At 44.9% G+C, this 23,456-nt stretch overlaps 1 protein-coding gene and 1 long non-coding RNA gene across 2 annotated transcripts; both read right to left on the bottom strand.

Annotated features, from left to right (window-relative positions):
- Positions 1-1,720: 1,720 nt before the first annotated feature.
- On the bottom strand, positions 1,721-9,749 carry LOC117734695. Its single transcript, XM_034538935.1, is given in 10 exon segments — positions 1,721-1,755; positions 1,872-2,197; positions 2,284-2,481; positions 2,631-2,741; positions 3,411-3,873; positions 3,876-4,552; positions 4,989-5,090; positions 5,156-5,398; positions 5,871-6,014; positions 9,742-9,749. Coding segments are annotated over 10 exon segments (2,307 nt in total).
- Positions 9,750-13,102: 3,353 nt separating this feature from the next.
- Positions 13,103-15,484, bottom strand: LOC117735277. The gene is made up of 4 exons (XR_004609870.1): positions 14,801-15,484; positions 14,361-14,459; positions 13,883-13,974; positions 13,103-13,626 (listed from the first exon to the last, which is right to left on the bottom strand). It is a non-coding gene; the product is annotated as an uncharacterized LOC117735277 (long non-coding RNA).
- Between the last annotated feature and the right edge of the window lie 7,972 nt (positions 15,485-23,456).

Below are 23,456 nucleotides of genomic sequence, written 5' to 3'. Positions count from 1 at the left end.
AATTTAAATATGAATAACAAGACGAAGTGACATTACAAGGAAACTAAATAATAATCAAAATAACAAAACACATTATTATTATGCATTTTAATAATGGAAATAAAGATATGTTTCAGAATAATCCTCGCAGTACTGATGGTAATCCTTTCAGTACTAAAAGTAAGAGAGTAATCCAGCATCCTCTCTCCTCTGTCCTTATCCTTCACTCTGCTAGAGCATCCTCTCTCCTCTGTCCTTATCCTTCACTCTGCTAGAGCATCCTCTCTCCTCTGTCCTTATCCTTCACTCTGCTAGAGCATCCTCTCTCCTTATCCTTCACTCTGCTAGAGCATCCTCTCTCCTCTTTCCTTATCCTTCACACTAGAGCATCCTCTCTCCTCTGTCCTTAACACTAGAGCATCCTCTCTCTCTCCTCTGTCATTATCATTCACTCGGCTAGAGCATCCTCTCTCCTCTGTCCTTATCCTTCACACTAGAGCATCCTCTCTCCTTTGTCCTTATCCTTCACTCTGCTAGAGCATCCTCTTTCCTCTGTCCTTATCCTTCACTCTGCTAGAGCATCCTCTCTCCTTATCCTTCACTCTGCTAGAGCATCCTCTCTCCTCTGTCCTTATCCTTCACTCTGCTAGAGCATCCTCTCTCCTCTGTCCTTATCCTTCACACTAGAGCATCCTCTCTCCTCTGTCCTTAACACTAGAGCATCCTCTCTCTCTCCTCTGTCATTATCATTCACTCGGCTAGAGCATCCTCTCTCCTCTGTCCTATCCTTAACACTAGAGCATCCTCTCTCCTCTGTCCTATCCTTAACACTAGAGCATCCTCTCTCCTCTGTCGTTATCATTCACTCGGCTAGAGCATCCTCTCTCCTCTGTCCTTATCCTTAACACTAGAGCATCCTCTCTCTCTCCTCTGTCGTTATCATTCACTCGGCTAGAGCATCCTCTCTCCTCTGTCCATATCCTTCACACTGCTAGAGCATCTTCTCTCCTCTGTCCATATCCTTCACTCTGCTAGAGCATCCTCTCTCCTTTGACCTTGACACTGCTAGAGCATCCTCTCTGTCCTTATCCTTCACTGCTCGCGCATCCTCTCTCCTTAACCTTCACTCGGCTAGAGCATCCTCTCTCTTCTGTCCTTATCCTTCACTGCTAGAGCATCCTCTCTCCTCTGTCCTGATCCTTAACACCACTAGAGCATCCTCTCTCTCCTCTGTCCTTATCCTTCACACTGCTAGAGCATCCTCTCGCCTCTGTACCTTCTAGACCTTTCTGCTGCCTTTGACACACTGAACAGATCCTTATTTCACTGCGCTCTCCCTCTTCTCATCCTACCTCAACGACCACACTTACCGGGTAACCTGGAGGGGATCTGTGTCAGGAGAATACGCCCCCTTCTTACTCAGAAGGCAGCACAGGTTCTTGTCCAGGCTCTGGTCATCTCACCCCTAGACTACTCTAACTTCCTCCTGATAGGTCTACCTGCTAATGCCATCCAACCTCTACAGCTCATCCAGAATGCAGCTATCAGGAACTGGTACCACGGAGGCAGGACCCAATAAGCAGACACAAGGCGAGGCAAGGTAGTTTCAAAAGGGCAAGCTTTACTTGTGATGACACTCAACGACATCAAAAGACAAGCCGACACAGGACAGGGAGTTGACACAGACTAAATACACAGGGGAACGAGACACAGGTGGAAACAATGAGGGTGGGACTTGCAATCACAAAGGAGGGCGGCACACGAGGAGGGAGGCGTCTGGAACGAGAGACAAGGTGAGTGACAGACAACACAACGGAGCAGACAGTGAACACAGAGCTACCCAGAAGGTCTGGGTGTAACAGTACCCCCCCCCCCCCATCTAAGGCCGGCACCTGACGGCCCAGGCTCATCAGGGAACCTCCGGTGGAAGTCTCTGATGAGGTCTGGTCCCAGAATGTTGCTGGCCCTCTCCCAAGATCTCTCTTCAGGACCATACCCCTCCCAATCCACGAGGTACTGCCGACCGCGGCGCCGAACCGCCAAGAGACGCTTGACAGCATAGGTCGGACCGCCATCAATGAGTTGGGGTGGTGGTGGAGGTCTGGTGGCCTGAACCAAAGGGCTCTCCTTTGCTGGCATTAGCCGGGCCACATGAAAAGTGGGGTGGACCCTCATGGGTCTAGGGATTTTGAGTCTCATGGCTACAGGGTTAATCACTCTTGAAATTGGAAAGGGTCCCACAAACCGAGGAGCCAGCTTACGGGACTCCACATGAAGGGGAAGGTCCCGTGTAGATAGCCACACCTTCTCGCCAACCCGATAGTCAGGGGCCTGGGACCGCCGTTGATCTGCCGTATTCTTGTAACGGGCAGAATTCTTGAGTAGGGTCTGGCGGGCTCGGTCCCAGGTACGGCGGCAACGGCGGACCATGGCCAGAGCAGAGGGTACTCTCGACTCCTTCTCCAGAGCAGGAAACAGGGGTGGCTGGTAGCCATAGGCGCCCTGGAAAGGGGAGAGACCAGTAGATGAGGAGGGGAGAGTGTTGTGCGCATACTCAACCCAAATGAGGTGTCTGCACCAGGAAGTGGGGTTCTGGGACACCAGACAGTGAAGGCCAGTCTCCAGCTCCTGGTTTAGTCGCTCTGTCTGACCATTGGACTGGGGATGGTAACCAGAAGACAGACTGACCGTGGCCCCTAGGAGACTGCAGAACTCCTTCCAGAACTTGGAAATGAACTGGGGACCCCGGTCCGACACCACATCTGCAGGGTTAGGGGTTAGATGGAGACGGAAAACATGAGAAAGGACAGCCTCCGCCGTCTCCTTAGCGGAGGGCAACTTAGGCAGGGGAATGAAATGGACCATCTTTGAGAATCGGTCCACGACTGAGAATGGTGGTGTTACCCTCGGACAGGGGAAACCCAGTGACAAAGTCTAGAGAAATGTCCGACCAGGGGCGATGTGGAACTGGTAGCGGCCTTAGGAGGCCAGGTGGAGAAAGTCGGGGAACCTTACACCGTGCACACACCTGGCAGGCTGACATACTCCCCAACCTCCCTCTCCATTGCGGGCCACCAGAACCGCTGCTTAATGACGAACATCGTCCTCCGAATGCCGGGGTAGCAGGAAACTCGAGAAGAGTGGGCCCACTGGATGACCTGAGATCGGAGAGAAGAGGGAACAAACATCCTACTGGGGGGGGGGGGGGGGGGCAACCATCAGGGGCAGAAACACTTGCGGCAGCTTGTCTCACCCTCTCCTCAATGTCCCAAGCGACAGCCCCAACCAGGCAGGAAGGGGGCAGAATGCATGAGGGAGGGTTGGGGAAGGCAACAGGGTCAAACAGCTGAGACAGAGAGTCGGGTTTCACATTCTTAGAGCCTGGGTGATAAGACAAAGAAAAGTTAAACCAACTAAAGAATAGCACCCACCTGGCTTGACGAGGGTTCAGTCTTTTGGCTGTCCGCAGATACTCAAGATTTTTATGATCCGTCCAGACCAGGAATGGGTGCTCCAGCCAGTGCCGCCACTCCTCCAGGGCTATCTTGACGGCGAGAAGCTCCCGGTCTCCAATGTCATGATTCCTCTCCGCAGAGGAAAGTCTCCGGGAAAGGAAAGCACAGGGGTGCAGCTTGTTATCCCCCGCGGACCTTTGGGAAAGTATTGCTCCAACTCCCAAATCCGAGGCGTCCACCTCAACCACGAACTGCTGACGGGAGTCCGGGAGAGTAAGCAGCGGGGCAGTGGTGAACGCTCCCTTGAGCCGCCGGAAGGCAGCATCAGGGTTCCACTGGAACCTAACAGCAGAGGAGGTTAGTGCATGCAGGGGGGCAGCGACAGAACTGAAGTTCCTAATATACCTCCTATAGAAATTGGCAAACCCCAAAAATGTTAAATCTCCTTGCGGTTGCAAGGAGTGGGCCAACCTGTGACTGCTTCGACCTTCTCCGGTTCCATCCTCACCTCTCCCTCAGACACAATAAACCCCAGGAATGATACAGTGGAGACGTGAAATTCGCATTTCTCGGCCTTTACAAACAGCTGCTGGTCCAGAAGGCGGCGGAGGACTTGTCTGATGTGACCCCGATGAGTCTCCTCGTCGGGGGAGAAGATAAGGATATCGTCCAAATACACGAAAACAGAGATGTTGAGCAGGTCCCGGAGGACATCGTTCGCCATGGCCTGAAAAACAGCTGGAGCATTGGTTAGTCCAAAAGGCATGACGAGAGATTTATAATGCCCACTAGGGGTGTTGAAAGCAGTCTTCCACTCGTCCCCCTCCCTAATTCTGACCAGATGATAGGCATTTCTTAAGTCCAGTTTGGTAAAGACCTTAGCATCCTGTAATAGATCAAATGCCAACGAAATAAGAGGGAGAGGGTACCTGTTCTTGATGGTGATGTCGTTCAGACCCCTGTAATCGATACAGGGGCGAAGGGTCTTGTCCTTCTTGCTGACGAAACAAAACCCAGCTGGATATGATGAAGGTCTGATCAGGCTTGCAGTCAACGCAGAGGTCACATACTCCTTCATAGCCTGTGTCTCAGGAGCAGACAGGGAATAGAGCCTTCCCCTGGGAGGAGAAGATCCCGGAAGCAGATCAATGGCGCAATCTTACTCCCGATGCGGAGTTTATTAAATATCTCCTTAAGGTCATGGTAACATGCCGGCACCTTGGAAAGGTTCGGGTAGTTGGCATCCAGCAGGGGGTTCGACTGAGGCGTAGGTAAGGTCAGGGATGTTGTGGGGAAGCAACTCTCAGAACAGTCCTTTGTCCATGCAATCACCGTCCCCGAAGCCCAGTCCATATGAGGGGTTGTGCCGTGTCAGCCAGGGGTGGCCCAAGATTAGGGGATGTTGCAGTGACTGGAACAAGTGAAAGCAGATAGTCTCTGTGTGGTGGTCTGGGAAGGCTAACTGAACGAGAGACGTGCGGTGAGTTACCCGGCAGAATAGACACCTTTTAAGGGCACTAGCCTCCAGAGGCTTATAGGAGGCGGCACTCCAACCCTAGCTTGCGAGCCAATTCACCGTCCATCAGGTTAGCGTCAGAACCAGAGTCTACCAACACCTCTTGACTGAGAGAGGCGGTTGGAGAGGTGATAGAAACCCTGGGAAGTAAACAAGGGGGACTTACGGAGAGGGTTGTATGGCTCACCAGTGTCGTCCTCCTCACTGATGAGCCTGGTCTTTTACTGTACAGACGGCAATACGGTGGCCCCTCTGGCCGCAGTAGATGCACCTGCCCTCTCCCAGGCGGCACTGACGTTCCTCCGGAGTCAAGCTGGTCCTCCCAATCTGCATGGGTTCCTCTGCGTGGAGGTGAGGAGCGATGAAGCCAGGAGGAGCAGGGAACCTAGGGGCTGGGCCGGCAGCGTGGTTGCTGGGGAACGGGCTCCGGTCGAAGCATGGGCCGGGTCTCCCGAGGGGAGAAGGAGGAGTTGGGCAAGGACCTGGCAAGCTAAAAAAGCGACTAGGTCTCTCTCTCCTAAACTCCTCAAGACGGCTCTCCAGCCTTACAGCCAAGGTGATTAAGGCATTGAGGCTTTCTGAGTCCTCCCTCACAACTAATTCCTCCCTCACCGGGTTATTTAGTGCCTTGAGAAAAAAAACCTGGAGAGACACATCAGACCACCCACCCCTGCGCTACATTTCTGAAGTCAAGGGAAAACTCAGCTACGCTGCGGGACCCCTGCCGTAGGGAGAGTAGGCGTGCGGCAATGTCCCCTCTGCTAACGGGGTGATCAAAAACCTTACGCATCTCATCAGAGAAGCACAGAAATGAGGAAATAGTGGGACACTGACTGTTCCATATGCTAGTAGCCCATGCTAATGCTCTCCCAGTGAGTGAGCCCATAACAGAGGCAATCTTAGCTCTATCAGTCACATACCTAGAGGGTTGCTGGTCGAAAACTAAGGAGCACTGCATAAGAAACGACCTGCACGTTCCCAGATCTCCAGCGTAACGCTCCGGGGAAGGGACGTGTGGCTCCCGGGAGCCAGCGTCGGCCTGGGCAGGAGGCAGACCTCTGGGACTTCCGGGGCAGGAATGGAGGAACAAGCTCCTCAATGGTGAAACGAGCTCCTCAGTGATGGAACGAGCTGCTCAATGGTGGATTGAGCTCCTCAATGGTGGAACGAGCTCCTCATGGTGGAACGAGCTCCTCAGTGTGGAATGCGCTCCTCGTTGATGGAACGAGCTCCTCAATGGAGGAACAAGCTCCTCAGTGATGGAACGAGCTCCTCAATTGTAGAACAAGCTCCTCATGGTGGAACGAGCTCCTCCGTGATGGAACAAGCTCCTCAATGGTGGAACAAGCTCTTCAATGGTTGAACGAGTACCTCAGTGACATCAGGACAGCAGGAAGTCTCTACTTCTTCCGCCGGAAAGTAAAAACACATCTTTACTGACTGTACCTTGAATACTCATGGTTGAATTCACTTATAAGTCACTTTGGATAAAAGCATCAGCTAGATGATATGTAATGTAAAGTAAACCTTGCAGTACTACGACATATGTACACACTGAGATCCAGTAATACTACGACTGAAGTTCTGCCACTTATGGTATTACTCATGGTATTACCTATGGTGTTACTTATAGTATTGTTGTAGTTTGGCTTTCTTGAAGAAACATTATTTTCTTGATTCTTGTTGTTCTGAATTTGTACTCATGGTTGAATTCACTTATTGTAAGTCACTTTGGATAAAAGCATCAGCTAAATGATATGTAATGTAAAGTAAACCTTGCAGTACTACGGCATATGTAACAAGAACAGTTTCAGTACCGTGGTGCTTTAACAAGAGCAGTTTCAGTACCGTGGTGCTTTAACAAGAGCAGTTTCAGTACTGTGGTGCTTTAACAAGAGCAGTTTCAGTACCGTGGTGCTTTAACAAGAGCAGTTTTAGTACCGGAGCTTTAACAAGAGCAGTTTCAGTACTGTGGTGCTTTAACAAGAGCAGTTATATTAATATTTACAGGAAACACGTTGCTGTAAAAAATTTAAAAACGTTTTGTCTTTCCAGAAAACAAAGTCAGATGTTTGATGTTTTTGTCCTCAGAGATCTGAATTTATTCACAGTTGTCACTGATCTGAGGTCAGACACGGTGCAGAGAGGAGTTACATCGCGAAGGAAACTGAATTCATTCAACACTCCGTGAAACTGATACGACCAGAGAGATCAGCTCAGATACATGTGGAACAGGAGAGGTGACACAACAAAGGGCATGAGCAGGTTTATTGTTAACACACAGCTCGTTAACACACAGCTCGTTAACTAACAGCTTGTTAACACAGAGCTTGTTAACACACAGCTCGTTAACTAACAGCTTGTTAACACACAGCTTGTTAACACACAGAGCTCGTTAACACACAGCTCGTTAACACACAGCTCGTTAACACACAGCTCGTTAACACAAAGCTCGTTGTGGCAGTGGGGTGTGGTTAGGCTCAGCTGTAGAGTGGGTGGAGCGGGGGTGTGGTTCAGGGAACAGTGCCGGAATGATGTCTAATCAGTCTCAGCTGGGGCTGAGGGTTAATCTATCTGTGTCTCTCCCCAATAAAGAGTAGGAGGGACTGAGAGGCGAGAGAAGAAAGAGGAGCCGGAGACTGTATAAAAAAAAATGTCAATAAAAGTATTTTGGAACAAACATCAAGCTGTGTTGCTGCCTCTGTTACGTCCGAGACTAACCGCGTAACGGGGAAACCTGTTACAGTGGAGCCCAACGTGGGGCGGACAAATGGAACAGCGAGAGCAGCAGCCGGAGGGGCCGAGCCAGCCGATCGTGGCGCTGGGGCAGATGTTGGCGGGGATTGTACTTGCTTGATTCTTGTTGTTCTGAGTTTGGACTCATGGTTTAATGCACTTATTGTAAGTCGCTTTGGATAAAAGCGTCAGCTAAATGACATGTAATGTAATGTAATGGATCGTACACCAGGGCAGGAGTGTTGGAGGTGCGGGCAGCCCGGGCACTTCCGGAGGGAGTGCCCACTGATGGAGGTGGGCCAGGTGATTCGGGTTGCCGGCTCTCCAACACCTTCCCCCGGTTCGAGAGCGACGTACCACGTTCCGGTAAGAATCCAGGGGGGGACACACCAGGCGATGGTGGATTCGGGCTGTACGCAGTCTATGATCCTGGTTCGACCCAGGGCATTGATGGAGGCATTGTGAGTGAAGATAAGGTGTGTGCATGGGGATGTTCACGTGTATCCTATGGTGTCAGTGGAAATTAGACACAGGGGAAAAAAACATAATGTAAATGTTGCGGCTAGCTCCCGCCTTACGCACCCCCTAATCTTGGGAACAGATTGGCCGGGGTTTAACAAGTTAATGGGACGATAGTTTACGCTCAGCCTTTGACCAAGTGATACAAATTGATGGTCACCTGGTGTGCCCTGACGCAGCGCAGTCATATCCGCATTTTTCATTGATTAGGGACAGACTGTACAGAGTAAGCCGTGACGCTCAGACAGGAGAGGAAAACACCTAGTTGTTGGTGCCGAAGAGACGCTGAGAAATGATTTTCCAGGCGGCTCACTATAACCCGATGGCTGGTCACATGGGATGTGAAAAAACACTGGAATGGATAATGACCCGATTTTATTGGCCGGGCATCCAGGCGGATGTGCGCTGTTGGCGTGCGTCCTGCCCGGAGTGGAGGCCTCCACAGGATTTTCTCCCTTTGGCAGGACTTCGCGTGCTCAACCTGATTAAGGAAAACTGGGAGGAGGGGCCGAGCACCAGCAAAAATTAGATCCAGTACGTCATGGACCTGCGAGCAAAGCTCCACACACTGGGTAGGATGTCACGTGAGAATTTGCTCCAGGCCCAGGGACGGCAACAACGCCTGTACGACAGAGGTGCCAGGCTGAGACAATTCACACCGGGAGAAAAGGTACTTGTATTGATTCCTTCTTCCAGCTCTAAACTCCTCACCAAGTGGCAAGGGCTGGAGATGGGGGTAATAGAAGAGTCACACAGTGCCTGGTGTAGCTCCATTGTTCTTGTTGTCAACAAGGATGGGTCTATAAGGTTCTGCGTGGACTATCGGTGAATGACGTGTCACAGTTCGATGCTTACCCAATGCCCCGGGTCGACGAACTCCTAGACCGATTGGGCACTGCGTGTTTTTTTCAACCCTGGATTTAACCAAGGGCTACTGGCAGATTCCTCTATCGCCAGAGTCCAAGGAAAAAACGGCCTTCTTCACTCCGTTTGGTTTATACCAATTCACCCCACTTCCCTTTGGGTTGTTCGGGGCCCAAGCCACCTTTCAGCGCCTCATGGACCAGGTGCTGCGTCCACACACTGCATATTCTGCCACCTACTTGGACAATGTGATTATCCATAGCACCACCTGGGCGGAGCATGTGCAGTGGGTGGGCGCGGTGCTGGAGTCCCTGAGGCAGGCGGGGCTGACTGCCAACCCAGGGAAGTGTGCAGTTGGACGGAGGGAGGTACGGTATCTAGGGTACCACTTGGGCGCTGGGCAGGTGCACCCTCAGGTAGACAAGACAGCCGCCACACAGCTTGTTAACACACAGCTCGTTAACTAACAGCTTGTTAAAACACAACTTGTTAACACACAGCTCGCTAACTAACAGCTCGTTAAAACACAGCTTAACTAACAGCTTGTTAACACACAGCTTGTTAACACACAGCTCATTAACATCCACTTATTAACGGGTTAGGATTACACACTTTTGTGCTCATAAAGTACGCTGTATTAGAGTACAGTCGACCCCCAAAGGGTCCTCCTACCTGACCATGTTGCTACACAGACACCCCAGTCGACCCCCAAAGGGTCCTCCTACCTGACCGTGTTGCTACACAGACACCCCAGTGCTCCCACTACAATCCTCCCTCCTTTAAACCAGTTGGCTCCCTCTGTCAGTGTAAGAATGCCTTGACGCCTTTACATCCACATTTCCACTTCATCTGTGTCATACCTCTCTGGTTTAGAATTCGCAGAGGACTCTGGAGATGTGAGATCAATGTGATTGCAACAACAGTGGAGATTCTCTGATGTTTCACAGGTGTCCTCAGGGAAAAATAAGTGTTTAGGATCACTGCAAACAGTCTAATCATGCACAATGAAGCAAAATCCCTTGTTGGTGATTCAGTGTGAGCGAGGTGCAAAGTCAAGGATCAATCGTAATTTCTTATATATTTTCAGATACAGAACATCTTTCAGTGGAACATGTTCAGATTACCTGTACACTGAAAATAACTGCTACACGCCTCAGTTCATCTTGATGAATGTTGAATGTGTATATTCTTTGTACTGTAACAGATTGTAGTTCCGAGGTGGTCCAGCAGAGGGCGAGAGAAGTCAGGGAACAGTTGCTGTCATGCTTCTGTTCCCATCCGTTTACAGTGAACATGTTTCTCTGCTGATGAAAACCCATCAAAATAAACAGAGATTCTACTGAAAAAAACGAAACCCAAATGACGACAAAGCTTACTTGTGATTTTGCATGTATTTTATTCTATTTAATGTTTTGTACTCTGGACCTTGAGTCTGGAATAAAAGTTTGATTGATTGAATAAGTACCCGTTCATGAAAAAATGTTAGACGAGCATTCAACTCACACTTTATACCTGTTCTCATAAAGAACAGGTATAAAGGTGTACAGGTAGAAAGTTTTAGAGGTAGAAATATGTACAGGTATAAAGGTGTACAGGTATAAAGGTTTAGAGGTATAAAGGTGTACAGGTATACAGGTTTAGAGGTATAAAGGGTTAGAGGTAGAAAGGTGTACAGATATAAAGGTTTAGAGGTATAAATGTGTACAGGTGTACACACTCAAAAAAACGATGCTTTCAACTAACTTAATAAAATCATGGAAAGGATTTCCACACGATTAAAATGCTTTCTTTAAGCATTAAGCAATTATATGGTTCCAACTTAAAGTACTTGAGTAGGATCAACTTAATTTACTATAGGGTTGTGTCCAACTTAACTTACAGTAGTCAATTAAGTTGGACCAACCCAAATAAAATAAGTTGGACAGACCCAAGTAAATTATATTGGACCAACTTAATTGCTTGTAGCTTAAAGAAAGCATTATAATTGTGTGGAAATCCTTTCCATGATTTTATTAAGTTAGTTAAAAGCATTGTATTTAGATAAGGTCATTCTAAAAATAACTTAAGTATTAACATTTTTTAAATGTTTACTGTGAATGACAACTGAAACTTCAATTCAATTTCAATTCAGTTTATTTTGTATAGCCCAATATCACAAATTACAAATTTGCCTCAGAGGGCTTTACAATCTGTACACATACGACATCCCTGTCCCAGGACCTCACATCGAATCAGGAAAAACTCCCCAAAAATAACCTTTCACAGGGAAAAAAGGGAAGAAACCTTCAGGAGAGCAACAGAGGAGGATCCCTCTCCCCGGATGGACAGAAGAATAGATGTCATGTGTACAGAATGAACAGCATTTACAAAGTTACATAAACACATTACATGAATATGACAATGTATGAATGGAACTCCAATCCATGAAACAGAAGGAGGTAGAGAGGAGGGGGCGGGGCATCAGCAGGGCCAATGGGAGGCCGGCTCACCAGCATCAGACACCTCCAGGTCCAATGGACCCTATGAGACGTGAAGTCACAACGACTCCGGGGAGGAAGCAGAGTTAATAAGGTGCAATGGAGAGATGTAAATGTATCCATAAGGAGAGAGAGAAGAGGAGATAGGTGCTCAGTGTATCCTAAAACATCCCCCAGCAGCCTATAAGCCTATAGCAGCATATCAAGGGGCTGGACCAGGGCAAACCTGATTCAGCCCTAACTATAAGCACTATCAAAGAGGAAAGTCTTAAGTCTATTCTTGAATGAGGTGACTGTGTCTGCCTCCAGGACTGAAAGTGGAAGCTGGTTCCATAAAAGAGGAGCTTGATAACTGAAGGCTCTTGCTCCCATCCTACTTTTTAGGACTCTAGGAACCACAAGTAGCCCCGCATTTAGTGAGCAGCTCTCTAGTGGGGCAATATGGTACTACAAGCTCCTTAAGATATGATGGTGCATCACCAATCAAGGCTTTGTAGGTGAGGAGAAGAATTTTAAATATGATTCTTGATTTTACAGGGAGCCAGTGCAGAGCAGCTAATACAGGAGTCATGTGATCTCTTTTCTTAGTTTTTGTAAGTACACGAGCTGCAGCATTCTGGATCAACTGGAGGGATTTAAGAGACTTATTAGAGCAGCCTGATAATAAGGAGTTGCAGTAATCTAGTCTGGAAGTAACAAACGCGTGAACCAGCTTTTCTGCATCTTTTTGGGACAAGATGTGCCTAATTTTTGAAATGTTACGTAGATGAAAAAATGCAATCCTTGAGATTTGCTTAACGTGGAGTTAAAGGACAAGTCTCGGTCAAAGATAACGCCTAGATTCTTTACAGTGGTGTTGGATGCCAGGGCAATGCCATCTACAGAAACCACATCACCAGATAATTGATCTCTGAGGTGTTCAGGGCCAGTAAAATAACTTCAGTTTTGTCTGAGTTTAACATCAGGAAGTTGCAGGTCATCCATGTTTTTATGTCTTTAAGACATTCTTGAATTTTAGCGAGCTGGTTGGTCTCCTCTGGTTTGATCGATAGATATAATTGAGTATCGTCTGCATAGCAATGAAAGTTTATGCAGTGTTTCCTGATAATATTGCCCAAAGGAAGCATATATAAAGGTAAATAAAATTGGTCCAAGCACAGAACCTTGTGGAACTCCGTGATTAACGTTGGTGGTCATTGAGGCTTCATCGTTTACAAATACAAATTGAGATCGATCTGATAAATAGGATTTAAACCAACTTAGTGCGGTACCTGAAATGCCAATCGACTGATCCAGTCTCTGTAATAGGATGTCATGATCAATGGTGTCGAACGCACAAACTTAAGTTCTAATCAAATATACAGCCTGGTTGGCTGGAAACATTACAAGACAAATGGGAGATGTTGCAATAAAAAAATGTTTTACACAATCTGTTGCTTGCAGCCAAGAATCTAAATAAGAAGTTGTCAACTTTCTATGACATACATGCAATCCAAATAATAAAGTACACGGCGTCATGTATTTTTAAAAGTGCCAACATAGTGGATCTTGGCACTTTAATTTATTTGAAAAAAACAAGCGGTCTAAGAAAAAGTCTAGACCTTGAACAATAAAGACAATGTCTTTGTACACACATTCCTCTGAAAACAATTCAAACAGTCTTCTTAAAACATTTGCAATTACGAACTTACAGGAATACAGAAAATAACAAAGAAACACAGACGTTTCCTACCAACCTTCTTTAGCCATCAGTAGGCAGTCTCAAATTAACAGAAAAGCTTTGTTTTGAGAGCTTGTCCTTTTTATGGATAGTTTGTTTCCATCTCGTTCCATCATGATCTTCTGCAGAGCTTCAAAGGTGTACTTGAGCTCTTGTGGGTAGCTCAGGTTGAGGGCATACACAAGAGCAAGCAACATTGACACTGCAAAAGGTACATTTCCCAACTCATCTAGCACTTCCACCCCTCCAGAATGATTCCAACATCCTCGGGGTCATCACTGGGCTCTGCACCTTCGTTTCTAATGACAAAGATTCCAAAGACCGTCTCTGCCATGGCCGACTGCTGTCACTGCCGATATTCTGTGACAAAACAATTAACAAGGGCAGTCATTTTTCACTTACTTGCATTACAGCCCATTGTTATTGCACATGTTAATTTTACTGTATAAACAGCTCAATAACTTAATTCACATAATTAAACATTTTACAGAAGCAATGCAGTAGGTATATTGCAAAAAAACATTCACATTTGAAAGCTAATGGCAACCAACAGGAAAGCCCATCCATTCCAACTGTGATCGTCCCCGTATAAACATAAAAAGGTAAATTAACATACCGTGTATTCCTCACCAGCTTCTCTGGATCTTCGTTCACGTATACACAAACACCTTTGAGGACGCATTCTCGTCTGACGTCAACGCCGTGAGTCTAAGTTTGCAGAAACAAGAAAATATGCACAAAAAAAACACAACAACATTAGGAACATCTCAAACATCCAGATTACCGTCTCTTCTGTTTAATACTGCTGCTATAGCCAGCTGTGGAACGTCTGTATCTTGGCAGCCATCTTACAGGATTCTTGTGAAACTCGAGTAGTTGTAACTGCACCTGGATTGAAATCTTTTAACGTATGTGGATTGTGTTTCCTGGTCTTGTGAGAGTGAAATGTTCCATATACATTTGTTTTAAAACTGCTACCCCTAAACATACAAGTAACACCTCCACATCCCCTCAGCCTACACATCTGATTTAACTAGAACATCACACATAAGCTTTTTAACATTGGAATTGCTTGTTCAGTCAGAAACATTCACCGTTTGATGCCTGGCAGGTCGTGAGGTTCACTAGGAAACTCTTGCGGTGGGACGGTGCTCAGTGAGGATGACCAGGACTCTTTTTCCATTCAGAAGTTGCTGTAATAAAGTGAGATAGAACAATCAATTCATATCCATGAAGGTTAAGTTATCAAGTTAACATTGAGTCAGCAACATGTGTATATATAGATTATATATTTGGGACTTTTTGCTATTTGTAAAAATGCAGCATATTTGTAAAGATTTATAATGTAAAACAATTAACAGATAAAGGTACTTCAATTATCTTTTATCAATTCAATATTATTAACAAATATAAATGTTAACCTCAAGTTAACACATCTCTTCTATCATTGCAAAGAGAACCAATCAGGGACAAAATAACACTGGGCCTGTAGCAACAGTAAAAACATTTAAGATAACAAGCTGCCCTTACTCACCAATATATAATATAGACTTCTCTTTAAACAAATCCCTCTGTATAGGCAATGAACATTCAGCTGTCGTACAACAATAACTCTTTCTGGAACATGTGGTAAAACTATACTTAGTGACAAAGTGCACGGTTACAATCTAGAGTCACTGTGACTAGATCCAATGGATGTCCACACGTAGCGTGTTCCTACTGTCGTACCCGCTTTCCTCGGGTACTCCATGACTTTAGCCAAAGCTCTAGTATTTAGCCTAACGTGTATGTTGCGTTCAGGGAGAGCCGTAAAAAACGGACAACCCGGTGTCACGGTGTGTACGGGCGATCATGTTTGAGATTTGAGTTATACATTTTCAATTATTGAATGTTCTGCATCGAGTCATAATCTTTCAAGAGAATACGGCGATGTATATAAGAACCGATTGTCCCTCTAGTAGTAATACTACCGTCATAAAAAAAAAAACTAAAAGTTTCAAATACACCTAAGATCAGTAATGACTGCGGTGAACTCAGCGAACACTCGGATCTCCGTGGTCAAATCAGCCGGCACTGACATGTTTGTGCGCCTATATACTATATACCTATATAGTATATACCTATATACTATATACCTATATACTATATACCTATATAAATTCATGGTAAACACGTTCAAACGACCCGGATCGGGAGCGAGCGAGGGTTTTTGCGAAGTTAGCAGAAAGACCCACGAAACACAATATCCGGTTTTAACAAAGTTAGCGGAAACATCCACGTGACAGAACATCCGGTCTTCAGAATAAGATGTGGACGAATCGTATACTTGCAAATAAGGACGTTAGATTAAATTAATTAGATTCACTTTAACTATAAAACATGTGACTTTCAACTAGTGAGTTGAAGATAAAATAAACATCAGTTGTGCATGAAGTGTATTTATTAATTAATTTATATCTGAGCAACTGATATGTTCAGGACATTTTCTGACCACATCCAAACAAAAAGTAAATATCTTAACTTTACAAATTTTGATATTTTACTAAATAAAAGCTGAACTGATTATGTACCTTTCAAATAGATCATTTCTGCAATATGTAGGTAGTATAAAGATAATTGTCTCAATAATTTAAAGTAAGAGATTCTTCAAAATGAAAGTCCTACATTCGTCATTTCTGAATATTAGAGGTGCTGTAAACATATTTGTATCAATAAATCCAGGCAATGGCTACTGCCGTCGTATCTTTTTACTTCTGAAAGAAAATATATTGATATTAAAAGTTAATTAAAATTACATTTTGCAATAAATCCAGGCAATGGCTACTGCAGATGTGTTAAGGACATGTAGCACTCCATGCATACTGACAATGAAACATTTTTACTGTCTAGATTAGGAGATAATTAACATTAAAAGTCGTATCTTTTTACTTAAAAAAGAAAATTAAGCTGTGAGCAGCGATGAACGAGTCCTGGCTCATTTGCGCCAGTCAGGGGCGTCGGCCGCCAGTCGTACGTTTTACCGTTTTAACGCTGATTTAACAGACAACACAACAGCGGCAAAAACGTGCAAGACACTACAGGGAATTGAACCCCATCCCAGGGAACCATGAGTACCATTACCAATATCTTTTGCTTATTTTATGCTACATGAAGGTAAAGCAAAACCTGCATTAGCGATAGCAATAGCATGAGCATTTATATTTCATAATTGGCCATTATGTCATTATGTCTCATCCAAATTATTACATTTGGATGAGTATTAAGTTTTATATTATTGCCATAAAATGTTTGAAAGTTATACATGCTCTTGTAATGCAGAAAAATAAACCCTCTTTTATGTTTGTTTTAAACTTAAAACATTTAAAAGTACAGGAACTTGAACAGTCAACAAGCATAACATTATACAACACAAGATTTGGAATAAAATTCATACAATTTCATTTTCAAAACTTTATAAAGACATAAAAAATATATACAAAGACTTTTTACAGTCAAGACATAAACACTATATACAAAGACTTTTACAGTCAACATTAATATAAATATTTGCCAACCCCAAACTACAAAGCCCACCCGATGCACAAACTGCCTCTCAACATTTGGATTATAAACCCTTTTGGCAGGTCAAAACCGTGACATCAGTCCGTAAGGCAAGGTAGGGAGGCAGGCAGCAAGGCAGCGCGGCAGGCAGCAGGCAGCAGGCAGCAGACGGCAGGCAGCAGGCAGCAGACGGCAGGCGGCAGGGAGCAGGCAGCAGACGGCAGGCAGCAGGCAGCAGGCGGCAGGCGGCAGGGAGCAGGCAGCAGGCGGCAGGCAGCAGGCAGCAGGCGGCAGGCGGCAGGCAGCAGGCAGCAGGCAGCAGGCAGCAGACGGCAGGCAGCAGGCAGCAGGCAGCAGGCAGCAGACGGCAGGCAGCAGGCAGCAGGCGGCAGGCGGCAGGCGGCAGGGAGCAGGCAGCGAGGCAAGCAGCGCGCCAGGCAGCAGGCAGCGCAGCAGGCAGCAGGCAGCGCAGCAGGCAGCAGGGAGCAGGCAGCAGGCGGCAGGCGGCAGGGAGCAGGCAGCAGGCGGCAGGCGGCAGGGAGCAGGCAGCGAGGCAAGCAGCGCGCCAGGCAGCAGGCAGCGCAGCAGGCAGCAGACGGCAGGCAGCAGGCAGCAGGCGGCAGGCGGCAGGCAGCAGGCAGCAGGCGGCAGGCAGCAGACGGCAGGCAGCGCAGCAGGGAGCAGGCAGCGAGGCAAGCAGCAGGCAGCAAGCAGCAGGCAGCAGGCGGCAGGCAGCAGGCAGCAGGCAGCAGGCGGCAGGCAGCAGGCAGTGAGGCAAGCAGCAGGCAGCAAGCAGCAGGCAGGGAGGCAAGCAGCGAGGCAAGCAGCAGGCAGCGAGGCAGGCAGCAAGCAGCAGGCAGCGCGGCAGGCAGCAAGGCAAGCAGCAGGCAGCAGGCGGCAGGCAGCAGGCAGGGAGGCAAGCAGCGTAGCAGACAGCAGGCAGCGCGGCAAGCAGCGCGGCAGGCAGCAAACAGCAGGCAGCGCGGCAGGCAGCAAGCAGTGAGGCAAGCAGCAGGCAGCACGGCAGGCAGCAAGCAGCAGGCAGCGCGGCAGGCAGCAAGCAGCGAGGCAAGCAGCAGGCAGCGCGGCAGGCAGCAAGCAGCAGGCAGCAGGCAGCAGGCAGCGCGGCAGGCAGCAAGCAGCAAGCAGCAGGCAGCGCGGCAGGCAGCAAGCAGCAGGCAGCGCGGCAGGCAGCAAGCAGCAGGCAGCAGGCAGCGCGGCAGGCAGCAAGCAGCGAGGCAAGCAGCAGGCAGCGCGGCAGGCAGCAAGCAGCGAGGCAAGCAGCAGGCAGCGCGGCAGGCAGCAAGCAGCAGGCACCGCGGCAGGCAGCAAGCAGCAGACAGCAAGCAGCAGACAGCAAGCAGCGCGGCAGGCAGCGAGGCAAGCAGCAGGCAGCGCAGCAGGCAGCAAGCAGCAGGCAGCAAGCAGCGAGGCAAGCAGCAGGCAGCGCGGCAGGCAGCAAGCAGCGAGGCAAGCAGCAGGCAGCAAGCAGCAGGCAGCAGGCAGCGCGGCAGGCAGCGCGGCAGGCAGCGCGGCAGGCAGCAAGCAGCAAGCAGCAGGCAGCAAGCAGCAGGCAGCGCGGCAGGCAGCAAGCAGCAGGCAGCAAGCAGCAGGCAGCGCGGCAGGCAGCAAGCAGCGAGGCAAGCAGCAGGCAGTGCGGCAGGCAGCAAGCAGCAGGCAGCAGGCAGCGCGGCAGGCAGCGCGGCAGGCAGCAAGCAGCAGGCAGCAAGCAGCAGGCAGCGCGGCAGGCAGCAAGCAGCAGGCAGCAAGCAGCGCGGCAGGCAGCGAGGCAAGCAGCAGGCAGCAAGCAGCGAGGCAAGCAGCAGGCAGCGCGGCAGGCCTATGGATATTAAATGGTCAATAAATATTATTATCAATAAATCCAGGCAATGACTGATGCACGTGTTCCGTATCTGACTCCACCCATATTGAGAATCAGATGGACCAATTAAGATTTCTTTCTAAATGATCACACATTTGTACATTCATACTTTTGGTGCAATAATTATTCACACAGACAATAATTCCAGTTGGAAGTTGTTGCTTTTTGTAGGGTTGTTGTGTCCATTCCTAGGCACTGGCTGTGGAACCAGCGGCAACAGCTGTCACACTGAATCTAATAGAAAAAGGGAAAATTAACCACTTTTACCATGAACACGGTTACTTGCTGTTTTGTCATATTAAATATATTTTTTTTATATTACTTTTTTTTTACAATTTTATAATATATTACATTATAAACCAAAAAACATAATCAATTCAGCACATTGTGTAATAAAACAAAAAGAGTACTTTTCTTGTATTCTCAAAGCCTAGGGACACTTAGTGTTACATTATGTAAGTGGAATCATAAATACACTTTCTTTTATTTAAGACAAATTTAAAGAATCAGACAGTATATTAAATTCAGCATCACCTCCATAAAAGTTCTCATTTGTCCAGGTCACTGAATATCTGGTAATCCTGAACTTGACTTGATTAATTAAAATGTAAACAGAGAAGGTTTTTTATATTTTATATTACACAATGTGCTAATAAATGCATTATATTATTCAACAGTTTGTGTACTTACAGGTATACATTTTATCATGAAGTTTTTTCTAGAAATTGTTATGTGATGCTTTTCTTACAATAGATGCTTGTTTTTTAATTTTGAACTTTTATTACATTTATATATTTATAGTATGGGATTTGTGTGTTGAAATGCAGTCACATACTACATGTAAATAGAAGGTCTTAGCTATACCTGTTTTTGAAAATCTACAAGGTAATCAAAATCATATCCATTATTGCATGTCATTCCCAATCTCTCGTTTAATGTAATCTCTCTATTGTCTTTCTAATAATATGTAGAAAATGCCCAAACAAACAATGACGTCAGTCAAATAATTACTTACCCAGTCAGTGACAGCAGGCCCTGGACCGGGTGGTTTTTTGGCCGAGCACATTGCACATTTGTACTCTGATTCAAACACTAAGATACAAACACACTTATTAGACACTAAAAAAATATGACTAACAAAAATTCTCACTCACCTGATGCTTTCAGTATTTGTAGAGTGAACAGTTTTCGCTGATGTACCATCTCTTTTCTTGTCGTACCAAAATCCATGTTTGGCATATCTGGGAAGGCCTCCATTACTTTGTTTGCCATCTAAATAATGGCACAATGTGTGATGTGCATGTGAGCGATTGTAGATTCTGCTAAACCAACTTAAATCAAAAACACAGAATTTATTACATTACATTACATTTATTGAATTAAAAAGATACGACTTTTAATGTTAATTATCTCCTAATCTAGACAGTAAACATGTTTGATTGTCAGTATGCATGGAGTGCTACATGTCCTTAACACATCTGCATTAGCCATTGCCTGGATTTATTGCAAAATGTATTTTTAATTAACTTTTAATATCAATATATTTTCATTCTGAATTAAAAAGATACGACTTTTAATGTTAATTTTCTCCTAATCTAGACAGTAAAATGTTTTCAGTAGCAATGGAGTGCTACATGTCCTTAACACATCTGCATTAGCCATTGCCTGGATTTATTTTACTTTTAATATCCATACATTTTATTTTTTAAGTAAAAAGATCCAACCTTTAATTTGGAATATCTCCTAATTGGTAAAGTAAATGTGTTTCATTTGCTGTACATGTGAAGACAGAGATCCCTTCAACATCACTCATATTTAGAATTATTGAGGAAAGTATGTCTATAGCACCTAAAATATACCAAAAATAAACTGTTGTATCATACGCATGTGAATTAGACATTGCTCGACATATTGAGACAATTATCTTTATACCAGAAATGATCTATTCGAAATGTACAACATCAATTCCGTTCTTACTTTGTAAAATATCTGAATTGGTACAGTTAAGATGTTTGGATGTGGTCAGAAATATTCTAAACACATACATATCAGTGAGTCATTTAGATATTATTCAATTCATTATCTTTCCATTAACACTTAAATCAAAGAATAAAGACACTTTACACACGATTGAGTTGTATTTTCACCTTAATTCACTAGAAGCAGGTTACATGTTTTATACTTAATGTGAATATTGTTTATTTAATATATTTTCCATACAAGTATACGATTTGTCGACTTCTTATTTTGAAAACCGGATGTTGTGTCATGTGGATTTTTCCGCAAACTTTGCAAAAACCCTCGCTCGCTCTCGATCTGGGTCGTTTGAAGGTGTTTACCATGAATGTCAATATATAGGCGCATTTCAGGTCGTGTTTATCTTACATTGCAATACAACTTCACTTAGAATATTAAGGAAAATGAGCATATCATTAATTTATTGGTGTTAAACTAAACTTTAACTTCTTACCTTTCGAGCTAAATAGAAGTTGTAATTATTAAAGTTAGCTTTCCCTTTACGGTAAAAGGGCGCTTTTGGCCTGGTATGGACTCATTTGCTAATTTAACTCGACAAGAAGTATGCTAACGTCATTAATGTGTGTTTTTCTCATTAACGTTAGCTGGTCGTGGACACCTTATGTTACTAACAAGTTACCTTGTTAATACAATAGCTTGCTGTTCACATTGGGAAATTATGTCAGAGGACGCAAAAGAGACAACTTAATGTTAGCTAACGCTAACTCGGCTTAATTAGCCATGCACATGGGGACTCTCTTTAAGTCTGGTCGAAAATAACACTAAATAAATAGCATTAACAGAACAACTAGACAGTTAGCCAACAGCTGAAGACATGTATGGACATATATGTTTTTGCATGTAATGTTAGATGGACATTTAGATGATAATGGATTCCTCCTTACCTTTTCCATGTGCAAGCCAACAGTGTTCTTCTCAAGTCTTCTTCTCAAGCTCCGCCTTCACCTTGACGTTCTCGGTTACGCCCACATTGTCTCAGTTTATCTCAACTTGAATGGATCTAGTAAATGTTACGTTTTTGAATTTCAGGCAAATCCAACATGACTGAATCACGTTCACATTGGAAACATGAATGAATATCGTTCATTACATTTTAGTCAATGTTACAGCCACCCAATATCCTTTTTTTGAGTGCAGGTATAAAGGTTTAGAGGTATAAAGGTGTACAGGTGTACAGGTACAAAGGGTTAGAGGTAGAAAGGTGTACAGGTGTAAAGGTTTAGAGGTAGGGTTAGAGGTATAAAGGTGTACAGGTATAACGGTGTACAGGTATAAAGGTTTAGAGGTATAAAGGTGTACAGATATAAAGGGTTATAGGTATAAAGGTTTAGAGGTATAAAGGTGTACATGTATAAAGGTTAAGAGGTATAAAGGGGTACAGGTATAACGGTTTAGAGGTATAAGGGTGTACAGATATAAAGGTTTAGAGTTACAAAGGTGTACAGGTATAAAGGTTTAGAGGTAGAAAGGTGTACAGGTGTAAAGGTTTAGAGATATAAAAGTGTTTATACCTTTTATACCTGTACACCTTTATACCTGTACACCTTCATACCTGTACACATTCATACCTCTAAACCTTTACCTGTGCACCTTTATACCTCTAAACCTTTATACCTGTACACATTTATAGCTGTACACATTTATACATGTACACATTTATACCTGTACACCTTTATACCTGTACACATTTATACATGTACACATTTATAACTGTACATATTTATACCTGTACACCTTTATACCTGTACACATTTATACCTGTACACCTTTATACCTGTACACATTTATACCTGTACACCTTTATACCTGTACACATTTATAAATGTACAGCTTTATACCTCTACATATTTATACATGTACACCTCTATACAGGGAGTACAGGTATAAAGGTTTACAGGTATAAAGGTGTACATGTATAAATGTGTACAGGCATAAAGTATACAGGTTTACACGTTTAAATGTGTACATGTTTAAATGTGTACATGTTTAAAGGTATATATATTTAATGGTGTGTACAGGTATACAGTTGTACATGTTTAAATGTGTACATGTTTAATGCACAGGTATATAGGTGTACATATAGAGGTATAAATGGCTATGATCAACTATTTATGGTTTTAGGTCTGGGTCCCCTGATGTACACACAAAGGCCTGAAGAACAGCAGCAGAAACAAGGTTTGGAGCTTCATCATTTTATCTTCACTGCAGGTCACAACTGTCATTCACCATCTTCTAATATTCAAAATCGACCAATTAGCAGACTGATGACATGACACTTATCCACCAATCACATGGAGTGTTGGTTTCTCATCAATGACAAGCCACAGTTTGACAGAGTTAAAGGAAAGATGGTCAATGATTACTGCACAGATCAATACAAATAAATATTATAATAAACACTAATATATCACAATTACAAAAATACATGAAATCATAAAAAGCAGATCAAGAAAAAGAAAACAATTGTTGCCCAGTGCAGATGAATTTGATCATTAATGGTCAATTTCTATTATTTCAGCTTTTCTCAACACACATCCTCGAACACTCTTTTTATTTATATTTGATTGACAGCTGAGTTTCTCCCACTCATCAGTTGTCAGCTCCATATATTCTGATTAACAGACAAGGAACATCACATCATGTTTGCAGCTCATAACCACAGCTGGAGCTCCTGTTGAAATCTGGAATTCAGTAGGTAATATAATAATAATAATATAATCAGGTATCAATT

Source organism: Cyclopterus lumpus, chromosome 8 (genome assembly GCF_009769545.1).
Source record: "Cyclopterus lumpus isolate fCycLum1 chromosome 8, fCycLum1.pri, whole genome shotgun sequence".
Classification (NCBI taxonomy): Eukaryota; Metazoa; Chordata; class Actinopteri; order Perciformes; family Cyclopteridae; genus Cyclopterus; species Cyclopterus lumpus.
Note: the sequence above shows the minus strand (reverse complement) of the source record. Positions and strands in the feature narration are given on the sequence as shown.